General features: G+C 42.9%; 1 protein-coding gene across 2 annotated transcripts in view; it reads right to left on the bottom strand.

Annotated features, from left to right (window-relative positions):
• Positions 1 to 202: 202 nt before the first annotated feature.
• LOC148020861 (3'-5' exonuclease-like) overlaps positions 203 to 13,840 on the bottom strand; it is a 92,366-nt gene continuing 78,728 nt past the window's right edge. The window contains exon 5 of one of the 2 annotated variants that reach the window (XM_087698650.1): positions 203 to 603. In XM_087698650.1, the coding sequence (XP_087554776.1) occupies positions 595 to 603 (9 nt within the window). In that variant the 3' untranslated portion in view covers positions 203 to 594. The remainder of the gene's footprint in view (positions 604 to 13,840) is intronic. The other variant, XM_087698649.1, reaches the window with a different exon arrangement.

Raw genomic sequence — 13,840 nt, 5'->3', positions numbered from 1 at the left:
TCGTTGCTACTCGTAGTTCAAGCGCTAAAGGCTACTATAGAAGGGGTCATCTTTTGAACCTTATAAATATTTACAATCTTGTCTTACAATTGACTACAAAGATTTTACATTGGTGTCACAATCAATGATTATATAGAAGGCTCTTATACAAGATTCCTATACAAAAAATCCACAAAAGAAACATGTCCTAAAAATCAATTCAATGAAGCAATGTTCATTTGCATCAACACAAATCGCCAATCCCATCTTAATCTCACATTGAATAATAATAAGCTTCACATTACATCATCCGTTTCAATCGAATGATTTGGTTCAATCCATCCTTGAGGCTTATGTCCTAATTCTTGCTACTAGAAATATCTGACCAAATATTAAATAGTTTGGAAGCCCACCTAGCCCACACTTTCCTCCTAGCTTTTTTTTTTTGTGTTGTTGGAGAAGCCAGTTTAAGTATCCTAGATTAGACAACCAAAGCCATAGAGACTGAATTTGCAGCCTTATAGATGCAAATAATAAATACTAAGCATAGGCATGGGGTACCCTCGACTCAAGGAGGTTAACCAACAGATCAGACCTGTTGGGTTTTCTAGGTGGTTAATACTCCTGTCAAAAAGAAGCAAAAGATAATGTTGACAAAATGGGGAAAAGAAAAAAGACAGCATTTAGCTCATTGACTAAAATTTCTACAATCAGGTTAAGTAACCCAGAGGACATGTACGAGCTTCTACTTTATATTGTTTCAACATCTGTGAACAAAGCATCTTAGTGGGATTCAGTTTCACAATGTGATTTTGAAAGCCTTCAAATTTTGAACTTGACTAGCATCATAAAATTTCATCTGAGAACAAATAACATGTGAAATTTGCTAGTTCAATTGCAAATGCAGGAGCGTCCAGATCATTGACAGTTTCTGCAGTTGTGGATTTTTAACAATGATGCACATAGTGCAGATGTTGGTCTTGCTAAGTCAATTATGTACACCTACTCTTGTCTTCATAACAAGTCAGATGACTCTTTTAGGCTAGTCTATGTTCCTAAAAGAGTTGAAGCTAATGACCACTGCAGTATATATTGCTTCAAGATTTGGAGCAAGGTAAAGGTAACCAAGTTCTAACAAGTATGAGGTCATGAGTACATTAGTAGAAAATATTGTCTGTGTCATAGTTGCATTCGTACTACGTATAGACCAGTTTGTACCATACGGTTGGTACCGTACCACACCATACGTATCCGTACCAATTCGTACAAAAATACAGGCTACTTTTGGCCTATGAAGACTAGACCACACAATATCTTTTAACTCCTAAGCCTTATGTTTATTATCAGAATTTCAAGCCTCTCTCACTCTCTCTCCCCCAACTTCCAAGTTGAGTATACAATTCCAAGAGCATCTCGTGCCCCCCCCCTCTCTCTCTCACACACACAAACACACAATAATAAAGAGCCTCTTTATCCATCCACCCTACACTTTGCTTTGTTGTATGATGTATTGCATATACACTCCCTTCTATCTTCTAGTAGCGCGTTGCACATGTTGTGCATGAGGTTTTACCTTGTTACCCTCATGTATTCATCCTTAACTCAAGTGACATTGTTATTTTAGCTCTAAACATGTGTTCTATTATCCATAATCCAAAATAACTGTGATTTTGTTTTTTTCTTTCATACTAATATCATACCGTACCTTATAAAATCACAAGGTACCAATTAGTACCGTATTTTATTGTACCGTATCGTACCTTTCGTACCTAACAACCTTGCTATGTGTGGCAAGTCTAGATCCGGTGGGCTTCTAAGGTGGGTTGGGATCCTAGGTGTATGGTGAAGGCCAACCTCAACCTTCAGTGTGATTCTCTCAGCATGCACTGGAGCCTGCAATTGGGCCTCTACGACTCCCAACCAATTGTTTACTTTCAATCTCGTATGTACCAATAGCTAGAAGAAGAGTGAATCTTCCTCAGCCTAAGACTCCAGTCTCCTCTAGAAATCTGTCAGAAGGGGGAGAAGAGCGAATCTTCCTCAGCCTGTGACTGTCCTCCAGTCTCCTCTAGAAATCTGTCAGAAGGAGGAGGAGAACTGCTGACCGGCAGTGGGAATTGTTGTAATCATGTTCATCTGAATCCTCCTCCCCACCTCATATACTAGGAAAAAATAATGTTCGGAGCTGTCCTGCAAAAGGTCTCTCCAAACCCACTTTTCTGGGTCCCACTCAAATCTTTGCAAAGGTCTCCTTTGGTACCACTAGTTGTAGTTGATGACTTCTCTAGTCCTCAGACTACTATAGCGTGCTCATGCCTAAGTTAATTGCCTCTTTCGTGACTCTGCCATCCTCCTCAACTAGAAATAAAAGAAATCCTCTCCCCATGGCTATCACCAAAGTAGCACTCCCTCTCTCATGAAGAGACCGAGACCTGCCAAGGCTGCACAGAGTGCAGATATGTCCTCTACTGAAAAACTCCCTCCTCTATAGACTGCATCATCAACTGGCCTTTTTTGAAGCCAGCTGTAACTTGTCTCTCAATGTCCTGCGGAACATCGAGGAGGGAGAACTAGTAGTCTCTAATGATTTCCCCCAAGAGAGATGGGATCTCTGTCCTGGTGGTCTAACATAAGATCTGATTGCTGAAGAGAAGGGGCTGCCTCATCCTCTTTTCAACAGTCACTAGGGTTCTTTGGAACAAACATGATGACACAAAACCTCAATATCAATCCTCAAGTCTCTAGATATAATATGTCAAAAAATCAATCTAATGCTCAGCTGCCAAGGGCCACCCAATTGTTTGAACAAATGTGATGAGACAAAACCTCAAAACCCTTCCCCGAGTTCTAGACATAATATAACAAAAAATCCATCTGACACTCAGCTGCCATAGTCCACCCAACTATGGTCTAATCTCCTCCAGTCTCCGAAGCAAAAATTTCTTCCAAAGCTACTCTCCAAGCAGAAGGTCCTTGACAATGTGCTTGACCATCAAGGTTTTGATTTGGCAATCTGAGTCTAATACCCAAGCTAGCTTTGCTTTGGCTGGGTTGCCATCAACTCTTGACCAAGTGAAATTCTGAATGAGACTCTTCACTTGGCCTATGAAGGATCTAGAGAAGGCTCAACACTAGGAACCCACATGGTCACCAAAGTAACCCCATTATCTATCACTACTTCCCTCGAAGAAGGTTTCTTGTATGAAGATATGCTAAGGTTTGCACTGAGGAAACATAGCATGTACAACCAAGACTGAAACACAAAGACTCAAACAGAGACAAGCAAAACTCAAACCCTAAACACAAAACTCAAACATAGAGACACACACAAAGAGAAGAAATTCTAAAGTGAATGAATGCTGTAAATGAATGTAAGAGTGTATAGAATGCCCAAGGCTAGAGCAATGCAATGTCAGAGAGTGACATCCACCGAATACGAATCCCAGTTAGAGTGTCGAATTATGGGAAAAATCAAACGCTAATCACCAGAGTGTTAGGAAGCTGAGGTAACAACACGAGAGGTGTTTACTGATGTAGACAGCCTGCTGGACAGCAAAAATGCAGGTACTACAGCAATCGCCTGGTGGGAGAGATGGCGGAGATGACCAAGATTCCTTATGCTTCAGCTATTGGTAGTTTCTTGATATATGCTATGGTTACTACACGTCCTGACATTGCATTTGCGGTGGGAATGGTTAGCACGTACATGGCATATCTCGGCAAAAAGCATTGGAAAGCAAAGAAGGGTATCAAGAGATACCTTAAGGGCACAAAGAACTTGTACATTTGCTTTGGGAAGCAAAAGTCAACTGTTGTTGGTTTCACGGATGCACACTATGTTGGTCATCCTAACTGCAAGTCTACTTCAAGATATGTGTTCACGTTCACAGGGGGAGCACTCTCTTGAATATCCAAGTTACAAAAGTGTGTTGCATTGTCCACTACAAAGGCAAAGTATATGATTGCCAGTCAGGCATCCAAGGAGGCTTTATGGCTTTCACATCTAGTGAGAGACTTGGCATTACAAAGGTTCCTATCTTCAACTACGATAGTTAGAGTGCTATCATGCTAACACAGAATCATGTCTTTCTTCATGCAAAGACAAAGCACATACAAGTGAAGTATCATTTTATCAGGGATGTACTTGACAGCAAGACCATTGAGCTTGTCAAGGCACATACTGATAATAACCCTGCAGACCTTCTTAGGAAGGGTCTTCTAACAGAGCGGTTTGCTCATTGCCACCAAATGATGGGGGTTGGATAGTATATGTGTATTTCAGCTTTGTAAATACATAGACCTAGGTAATTCTTTCCTCTACCTTCAAGCACGTTGCCTTTAGGTGGGAGGTTGTTGGGAATAAAGGGTCATCCTGCCTTTTACAATGTTCGGTATGTGTGTGTATATATATATATATATAAAATCAAAAACTTGAAGTGGTATTGGAAGATTGTATGTTAAATAACGCCTGTGTTGATCGCTTGTGATAATGTCGGAGATTCAATTAAGTGCCCCCTCTCCTCGACAGTCCCAACAGCAAGAGAGATTGTTCGATTCACCACCCAACCTCGCCTAGAAGGTTGCTAGCTTCCTCATCATGATCCAACTACCAGCCGTCAGCTTCAGGTAAGTCATACTATCCTTAGACTCACTTACTCTCTAGGCTTCCCTTCACCCCGTTCGGGTGCCCAAGGCCCCCGGACGGTCATCCCTCACGCTTGTCTCCCCATAAGTTACATTTATTAATGTAACATTGTACCCACATCGAGTCTTGTGCTCTTTTTTTTTTTTGTAAAAGGTAATTGTATTAATTACGAAAAAGGTACAAGTTTGCATAATTACAAGATACACGATGGCTCTACCCCATCGTGTGTACACGCTAACTTTCTACAAGAACCAGACAACCAAAGAGTTACAAAGCCATGGCAAAGACACAGAGGAAATTGCCATATGCTAGGGACGTAAGTCCTCTCGAGGGAGCATGTCAGGGTGCCAAAGAAGATCTATCTGCCAATACAAGAGACCTTTAAGCCGACCAATATGCCGCTGAACATCATAGGCGGAATAAAAAAGAAAAGCATTCCGAATGGTCCAGTTATGCCAACAGCCCCAATATCGAAGAAAGTGAAACAGGATCTTCATGTGTGGCTGTGTCGGTGCGGGATATTTGGGCTGCGTAAAAACCCAATCAAACAGGCGTAGCGAGAGGCCAACCACCGCTCGCCAAACGGCTAACAAGAATGACCAGATTTTCTAAGCGAGGGGGCAAGAAATAAAACGATGACGGGCGGATTCCACAGTGGTGGTGCAAAAGAAACAGTTGCCGTTGGATATTCGACGCTTGGAAAGAGCTGAAGCAAGCGGAAGACCACCAATCATCACCCTCCAAAGAAAGACCTTATATTTGAAGGGTGTCTTGTTCAACCAGCCCTCCATCACAGTTACCCTCCACCATGACCGGGTTTTATGCAATCCCCATAGAGTATTAGCTTTAGTAACCAGCCACTGATGATCTTTAATGAGAAGATGGTACACCTGGTTAGCTGAAGCCTTTTCTAAATTCAGCCGGCCTGCAAAGTACCAGTCCTGCCAGGGACGATCCATAGCAAGGGCAGGAAAGGGTTGTCTACTCTGGAGCACCCTCAAAAGCTGTTCCCATAAATACCTGTATCCACGAGGGATCCTGAAAAGCCTCTTGGCTGTACGAAATGATATTAACATATTGCGACTAGCAAGGGCGGCATCCGCTACCGAAGTTAAGCCAAACGTGCCATGCGGTTGAATTTTGGTCGAAGCTCATGTTTACCTTCCCACGAAATTAACCGCGAGACTGCCAACAATTCCAGTTGAAAAGAATTAGTAGCTAAGCGATCCTCCGCTGGATGCCACTGAGCCTTCCGGAGGACCAGTCGCCAGGAACACACCAAATGGGCAAGCAAAGATGAAGAAGAACTGGAGAACCGCGAATCTGCATTAAGAACATGCCACCAAGAACTCCGGATTTGAGTATTGCCATGCAGAAGCCCGTGATCCTCAAGAAAATAACGGGCTATAACGACCCATGAATGATGCTCCGAGCACATGACGCGAAAAAGAGACCAATGGAGTGCCAACATATGAGTTTGGGCATCTAAAATAGCCCCTCCACCCATGCGTTTGGGGATGCACGCATGCAACCAAGAAATCTAGGAAATGCATGCATGCAAAGAATCCTTCTTCCATAACATGAAACGAATAGACTGAGTAAGAGCATTGAGTGTAGTAGTAGTCCAGGCCAGCAAGGGCAAGAAATATGTGAGCATTGGCAACATAATTGTCTGGGCTACTTTGAGGCGAACATGAAAGGGCCAGGCCTGAGACTTCCAATACAGAAACTTAGCCGCAAGTTTCTATGAAATCCACTGTAGTAACTGCTTTGGGGGAACATCAACACCCAAAGGGTACCCAAGATGCCTGACAATGGAGCCACGGGGAACAACCATTCCCTGCCAGTCCAATGACTGCAAATCCGACTCCGTGCAGCTGAGAATGGCTGATTTCAAAGCATTGATGCGAAGACCGGAAGCCAGACCAAAGAGAGTCCAAACATCTAAAGCTTTGCGAAGGTTATCCTTGTCCGCACATAGAATCATAAAGCTGTCATCAGCCAAGGATTGACTAATGAAGTGCTGTCCAGAGAGAAGCGACAATCCAGCCAACTGAGTAGAAGCTGCCATGTGAGATAACATCGAAAGAACTGGATGAGTCGCAAGGGCAAAGAAGAGAGGACTCAAAGGGCACCCTTGTCTGACTGAGCGGGCAAGGACAATTGGCTTGGTAACGCCTCCATTCAGCATAACTCGCGAAGACGCTGCAGCACTGATAGTGTAGATCAGACAAGACATCCAAGCACCAAAGTCCATAGAAGACATGAGTTCTGCAATGAAAGACCAATCCAGATAATCAAAAGCCTTTTCCAGGTCCAGTTGAACCAGTAAGACCTCCTGATTAGAATGCGTTGCATAATCAATCGCCAGTTGCGCATTCAATACATTGTGCAAAATGTTTTGCCCTTAATGAAACCATATTGGAGAGGATGCACAATGGCATGAAGATGCTTATGGAGCCAGTTCGCCATTACTTTGGAAAAGATTTTATACATAGAACCCATCAAAGAAATTGGGTGCCAATGTTTCAACATAGACAGCGAAGGAACTTTTGGAAGAAGTTTTATAAGACCTTTCCATGAGGAAGGCATGATCCCCGTTTCCCACACCTGCTGAAACAAAGCCGTCAATGGTTTCGCGAGCTGGGTGGCAAAAATCTCAAAGAACTCATTAGTGAGACCATCCCAGCCAAGACTTTTATCCTTGGGCAAGTGTAACAGAACATCCATAACCTCCGCCTCACAAATATCTGCCTCCAGAATAGATTGCATGTCCTGCGGAACCTGATTGCGGACCAGATCATAAAAGACTGAACGAGCATGAACCATTTGGCCTGAAGGAGCAAAAGTGGAACCAAGAAGGTCGAGGAAATAATTCCGACACATATTCACAATAGTCTGCGGATCAAGGATCATTTGACCATCTGCATCCTGAAGTCTATTCATATTCTCTCGAGCAGGAGAGGCATGGAGAGCTCGAAAGAACTTCTGAGTCTGACAAGCACTATCTTGCAAAGTCTCCGTCAAATGTTGCAATTTGACCTGCTAATAAGATTTCAACTGAAACTCTTTAATAAGATCAGCCAGGCGCATTGCCAGAGACAGGAGAAATACATCATCTGGAGTGTCCACCAGCAAAGAACGAACCAAAGCCTACAGGTCCTCCGCTGCTTGTCGATGCTGCCGACAAAGAGAGGCATGATGGATTCCATACTGCTGAGCAACCCGCTGCACATTAGAGAGTAATCTTTCAAATGAAGCAGTGCCCTGGGAGGAGAAGTCCGATAAGAATCTATCAATCAATTGCTGCATATAGCCCTGAAAGATTGCATGCTTCAAATAAGAGGAGTTGAAACGCAAAGGGAGTCTATCCAGAAATTGCTTGAAAGGTGCAATGGGTTGTGCAAGGAGCTCAAGCTGGAGAGGGAAATTGTCCGACAAGGCATATTGTTGCAACACTTTCATTTTGAGCATCTCAGGAAGGAAATCATCATTCTGCATGATATATATGCGGTCTAACCGCGACCATGTTGTCGCATACTGGGCAAAATGGAAAGTAAACCCTATATAAGAAGGATGCAGCCACGACCAGAGATCTTGCTTAAGAACGGCAAGAGCCAACTCCTGCCACATATGACTTTCTAGCGCATCCATTACCGAATGCTCTGATGTGGACTGTGACGGATCCACACACATATTGAAATCCCCCATCAAAAAAACCCGTCTGCCAAGGGACAAGAAAGTCTGCAAAGTATGCCAAAGCTTCCGGCGAGATAAAGAATCATTGGGAGCATAGAGGCCAAGTAACCATAAGATCTCTCCTTCGAATAAAACTTCAATCACCATAAAGCGACCATGTACATCATTCTTAATAAGAACCGGCTGGTATTTTTCATGCACGATCATAAGCACCCCAGAATACTGCCTGGCATGTGTCCCTGCATAGAACAAACGAAAGCCATGGCAATCCACAACTTTTCCTGCTTCACCGTGACTCTTGTGCTCAACAGCACACAAGACATCCCACTGATTCTCATGCAATATAGTCCACATGGCATGTTGCTTGTGGCGAGAACAAATTCCTCGCACATTCCACGTGGCTATCTTCATGTGTATTCAAAAGAAAATTAGGTACGAGGCACAGCCTGCCTTGATTTGACCTTTTCTGCGAGAATGTCCAAGACTCCCTCATCCAAAAAATCAGCTAAGACGGCAAAAGAGTTCTGACGACCAGATTTGGAGGTAGATGGCATATCCGCTGTCTTGGGGATGGAAGGAGGATAACGACGATCCCATGGGGTAATGACGTTACCTCTATTATCAAAAGCCAGCTTAGCAGGTGGACCCTTCGGAACATCCGAGTACACTCTCCGACGGGCCAGAAGGGCGCCGAGGAGCAGGACGCGCGAAACGACGACGAGACGGAAGGATGAGAACGCGTGAAACGATGACGAGACGGAAGGACGACAGCCGGGACCCCAACTGCCAGGACGACGACAGACGGGCGACGGCCTATGCCGTCTGCACGCAGGGGGAACCGTGCAGCGGATGACACTGAATCTGCACAGGCGGCAGGTCACGAGCGAGCGCCATCGACTCTCCTCTCTCTCTTCTCTCTTCTCTCTCTCTCTCTCTCTCTCTCTCTCTCTCTCTCTCCACACTCTCTCACTCTGTGAACCACAGCATCGCATCTTGATCCTCGTGCACTCTGCTAACACGGAGACGGATCCCAAGTGTTGTGACCACCAGTTGGAGTATGAGAGTGTGGGGAACACCAAACATTGATCACCAGAGTGTCCAAGAACTAAGGCAACAATAGGAGAGGTGTTTGTGGATATAGACGGCCTGCTGGACAATAAAAACACACGTATTACAGCAATCACTTGATAGGAGAGATGGCAACAGCTTGTCGCCTGGCACGAGATACTAAAAACATAGGTTGATCAAATGCTATGATGACGTAGTAGATGGAGATCTCCAAATAGAAGAGCGATAGCTGAAAACAGGTTGTCTACTAGCACTGGATAGTGCTTGGTTGCAATCGGTGATGATTGGACAACAGATGGTAGGTGGTGATGACTGAAATCAGCACAGTACAGTGAGAAACCTGCACAAAAGAATGAGGCTCAATGGTAGGCAGCCTATCTATTTATAGAGGTTGAAGGTGCCCCAAAAATTAGGGTTTTGGGGGACCACTGAAACTCTCTCAAATCGTGCACCAAATTTGTGTTTTTCATTAACTGTGTTTTGGAGCTGTTTCAAAATGCTAATCAACTGTAAAGCATGTTTTACCTCAACATCTTGTACTCCAACAAAGGAATTTTTGCCTCAAGCTCAAAAGTAGCGGGGCTAACTGTACTGCTCTGAACTAATATCCATGCCAAACTGGGAGCGCAAATATCTTACCAAGGTTTGTTGAGAGACCCAAGTGAAGAGAGCCGCCCTGAAGTGGAAGCATGAGCGGGAGCAAGAGCTATGGTGGAAGGAGCAAGAGCAAGAGAGACACCCACAATGTGGGAACTCCAACAGTCACAATGTGTGATCGGCCTTTTATTTATTCAAATGCCATTGAAAGAATAAAGAATGAAGTGACAATGATGGGCGCCCGTTGCCGAGGATTCTAGTCTAGCTGTCACTAACATTTTCAAGACATGTGCAAGTTAATGAGGGTACTTGATAGTAAGTTGAAAATCTTCGTGGCTTGCCACAAAAACCCTAAAGTTGCACTCTTCCCCATCCAAATAGACAGCCATATCATCAGCCCATTCCACATCCAAGAACTCATCATATTCCAAGTGATACACAGCTTGATCCCATTGATACTTGTCAAGGAGCTCATCATGGTCCAAAGTAGACAGCTCGATCCAAGAGTTCATCATGGTCCAAGATAGGCAGCCTGATTCCTCTGATACTTGTCCATCAATCTATTAAAAAAGAACTGATAGCCTCGTGCACAAAGAGGACAAAGGGGTAAGACAAGATCCCCTCACTCACTAAGACTAGTTTCCCAAAAAGGGCATAGTCTGAGTGGGATACCTCAATCATGGGAGAATGTGTAAAAGACAAGACCAATCACTTTTGCTAGGATCTTGTAAGCATTTTGTAGTCATTGGTGTCCACTAGGTAATCTCCTTTGTCTCCACTAATCTTAAGAAATGAGATGGATCAATCCATCAAATAGTTACTCTAGCAAATGTCCAATAGTCAGACATTTTCACTTCGGAAGGGCAGCAAATGCTCTCAACCCTAGTGAAAGCTGTCATCAAAGAAAATCTCATGCTGTCAATAAACCATTGTTTTGATGCTCTACCACAAACTGACTTTGGCCCCTCTATGTCCCACAGCTGATCCTGGAGCCAAACAAAGAGATGTACTACTCCATGCCACCTCCACAAGAATCTCTGCACAATAATTTTCCATCCATATCAGCAATTTCACCCCTTGCCTCTAGTGCCTAGCAAGAAATCTCTGCACAAGAGGTCCAGACTGAAAGTCTCACAGATACCTATATTCTACCCTTGCTTTATTCATAATGTCTGTCCTGGCTGTATGTAGTCATTTTGCTGCCCATTCACAACTTAAACATCTCTCATCCTCTCTTTGTAAGGTTGCCAAAGCAGCTTACCCCCCCAAAAAAAAGAAAAAGAAAATGTGCCACTACTCAAAAGGTCCCCATCAACAAAGTGACTGGGTGCAGGTCAATGCATCATCTCCTCTCATAGTGTGCCACTTATCTGATCCTATCTCTAGAGCAGCCCATCAACTATCTGATCCAAGTCCTCTCTGAAGGCAGTCATTCTCCACTATGAAAGTGAAGATCTGTCTCTACTAGTTGCAATGACCCCAAGAAGGATGTCCCTTCTAGGAAAGAGACCTCTCCAAGTCTGAGAAGTGGTTGTACCAATCCTCCATGATGAAGGAAGTCCCTGTGTCATTGTCTTTATCAAAACTCTGGCATCTTTGAGACCTTATAGTCTTTCCCTCTCGATCCCTTGTGAAAGCTCCTAAAAAGTAGACTAATTTCCCACTGCAAAACTCATCTGCATGGAGAACCTCCCCCCAGGAAAACTGAGTCCTCTGTCCAAGAGTGTGACCAGACTCTAATATCATGTAGTGATTGAAGAGAAGAGGCCATCTCCTCTACTCTTCAACCATGGTCAATGGTAACTGATGTAGACTAGATGAAACATATCTTCCAGCTCTAACGATGGTAGCTGCAAATCTGATCACGTGAAGCTGTGACAAGCTTGGCTAAGTTCAAAGTGGCTAATATGCCAAAAGTATGTGAAGAATGTTGATTTGGAAAACAGACAAGACATGCATTTCCTCATGATAAACATGTAAGCATGCATTTAGTTGATGTTGTAACTTCGGATGTGTGGGTTCCTATGAATAATGCATCAATGGTTGGATTAACTATTATATATAACCTTTATTGATGATCATACAATGTATGGGTATATTTGATGAAGGAGAAAAGTGAGGTGTCCTCTCACTTTTAGGAATTCAAAATCTTGTTAAGAGACAAACAAGAATGCAAATTAAGTGCTTCAAATCAAATAAAGGGGAAGAGTACCTCTCCAATGAATTCAATAATTTTTTGAAAAAACATGGAATTTAGAGACAATTTATATGCAAGTATACTCCATAGCAAAATGATGTTGCGAATAGGAAGAGCAGGCACATTGCAAAAATTGCATAAGCTTTGATGGCTAAAAAGAATATGCCTCATCATTATTGGGTTAAAGCTTTCTCTATAGCTATGTACATTATAAGTAAGAATCCCATTGCTATAGTGCATGATGTGACACCAAAGAAGTTTAATGGCAAGAGACCATATGTGTCACACATTAATATGTTTGGATACATTGCTTGATGAGCTAAGAAAGAAGTTGGATTCAAAGGTGAAAAAGTGTGCATTTGTTGGCCATTCCCTTAAGCAAAAGAATTACAAGTGTTATAATCTGGTTACATGCAAGATACGAGTGACCAAAGATGTAGTATATGATAAGATAAGCAATTGGTATACTATTTTAAAAAAAGTATTGCGGATGATATAAAGGAAAAAGTGGGTGCAAAAAATACAGGCCCACAATCATAGACATTGAGTGGGCCAATAGAGTCCTCTTCTAGGAGGTCTACTAAGAGACCATGGAATGGCAAGTTGCATGTAGATGGCACTCCTACAAGTGTAGAAAATATATCACAAAAGGGAAAAGAAAAAGCAGTTGAGCCGTTTGGTGTGCTAGATGTTTTTGCATGTTATTCATGCGTAGTGAGTCTGATGGCTCAGATTAGAGTATGGATGAGGAGTCTGAGATTCCAATATTTTATACACCTAGCTAATGTAAAGGGATCCAAGAGTGCTCCATAGATGCGAAGGTCAACTAGAGTAAGATATCATGTATAGAGGTTGATATATAATGGTTATGTTGCTTGCCATTATGCGTATGTGGCAAATGCTATATGTTCATTGAGCCAACCTGTTTTGAGAAAGCTATTGGTCATGTGCAGTGGGAGAAAGCCATGGATGACGAAATGACTGCACTCCATGTAAATCGAACTTGGGATTTGGAACAGTTGCCTAAGGAAAAGAAACCTAAAGGTTGCAAGTGGTTTACAAAGTAAAACATAATATAGATGAAACTGTGAGAAGGTATAAAGGAAGCCTATATGTTGTATTTTCCCTTTATCTTTTGTAGACTATTATTATGACGTAGAAGACCAAGAGGAAAAGAAGAAAAAAAGGGTTGTCAACTTCCTATCTTGAGCATTCTCTGTGTGTTGTGTGTGTGTCTTGCAAGAGCTCGAGCTCCCTCTCTCTTCCCCTATCTTTTTAGGGATGTGTTGTGCACCATGGAGCATGAGAGTCATAAAGAAGCAAGTAGGATTGTTCATTGCTATGGGTACAAGTTATTTTATGCTTGGGGTATTGCAATGCGTTACTCTGGTGTTCTCATGATTATTCATGATAGATCTTGATCTATTCTAGTCAAAAAATGATATGTTTTGTCAATATTTCTAATTATTGAAATTATGCTTAAAGGCGAGCTTTTATGACTACTGAGAGTTTATGTACCTAACGATGCCTCCGATCGTCGTGGTCGATGGCGTGGCTTAGAGCTAGTCTCTTCCTTGAGAGACCATGCTTGTTGATGGGTGATTTCAATGTGTATAGGCACGTTGCAATCGACTTCTCTGCACTCTGCAGTGGAT

Source organism: Lygodium microphyllum, chromosome 18, assembly GCF_053477565.2.
Source record: "Lygodium microphyllum isolate KBCC chromosome 18, Lygodium_microphyllum_v1.1.10, whole genome shotgun sequence".
NCBI classification, from domain to species: Eukaryota; Viridiplantae; Streptophyta; class Polypodiopsida; order Schizaeales; family Lygodiaceae; genus Lygodium; species Lygodium microphyllum.
This window is presented reverse-complemented; position numbering and strand designations above follow the sequence as displayed.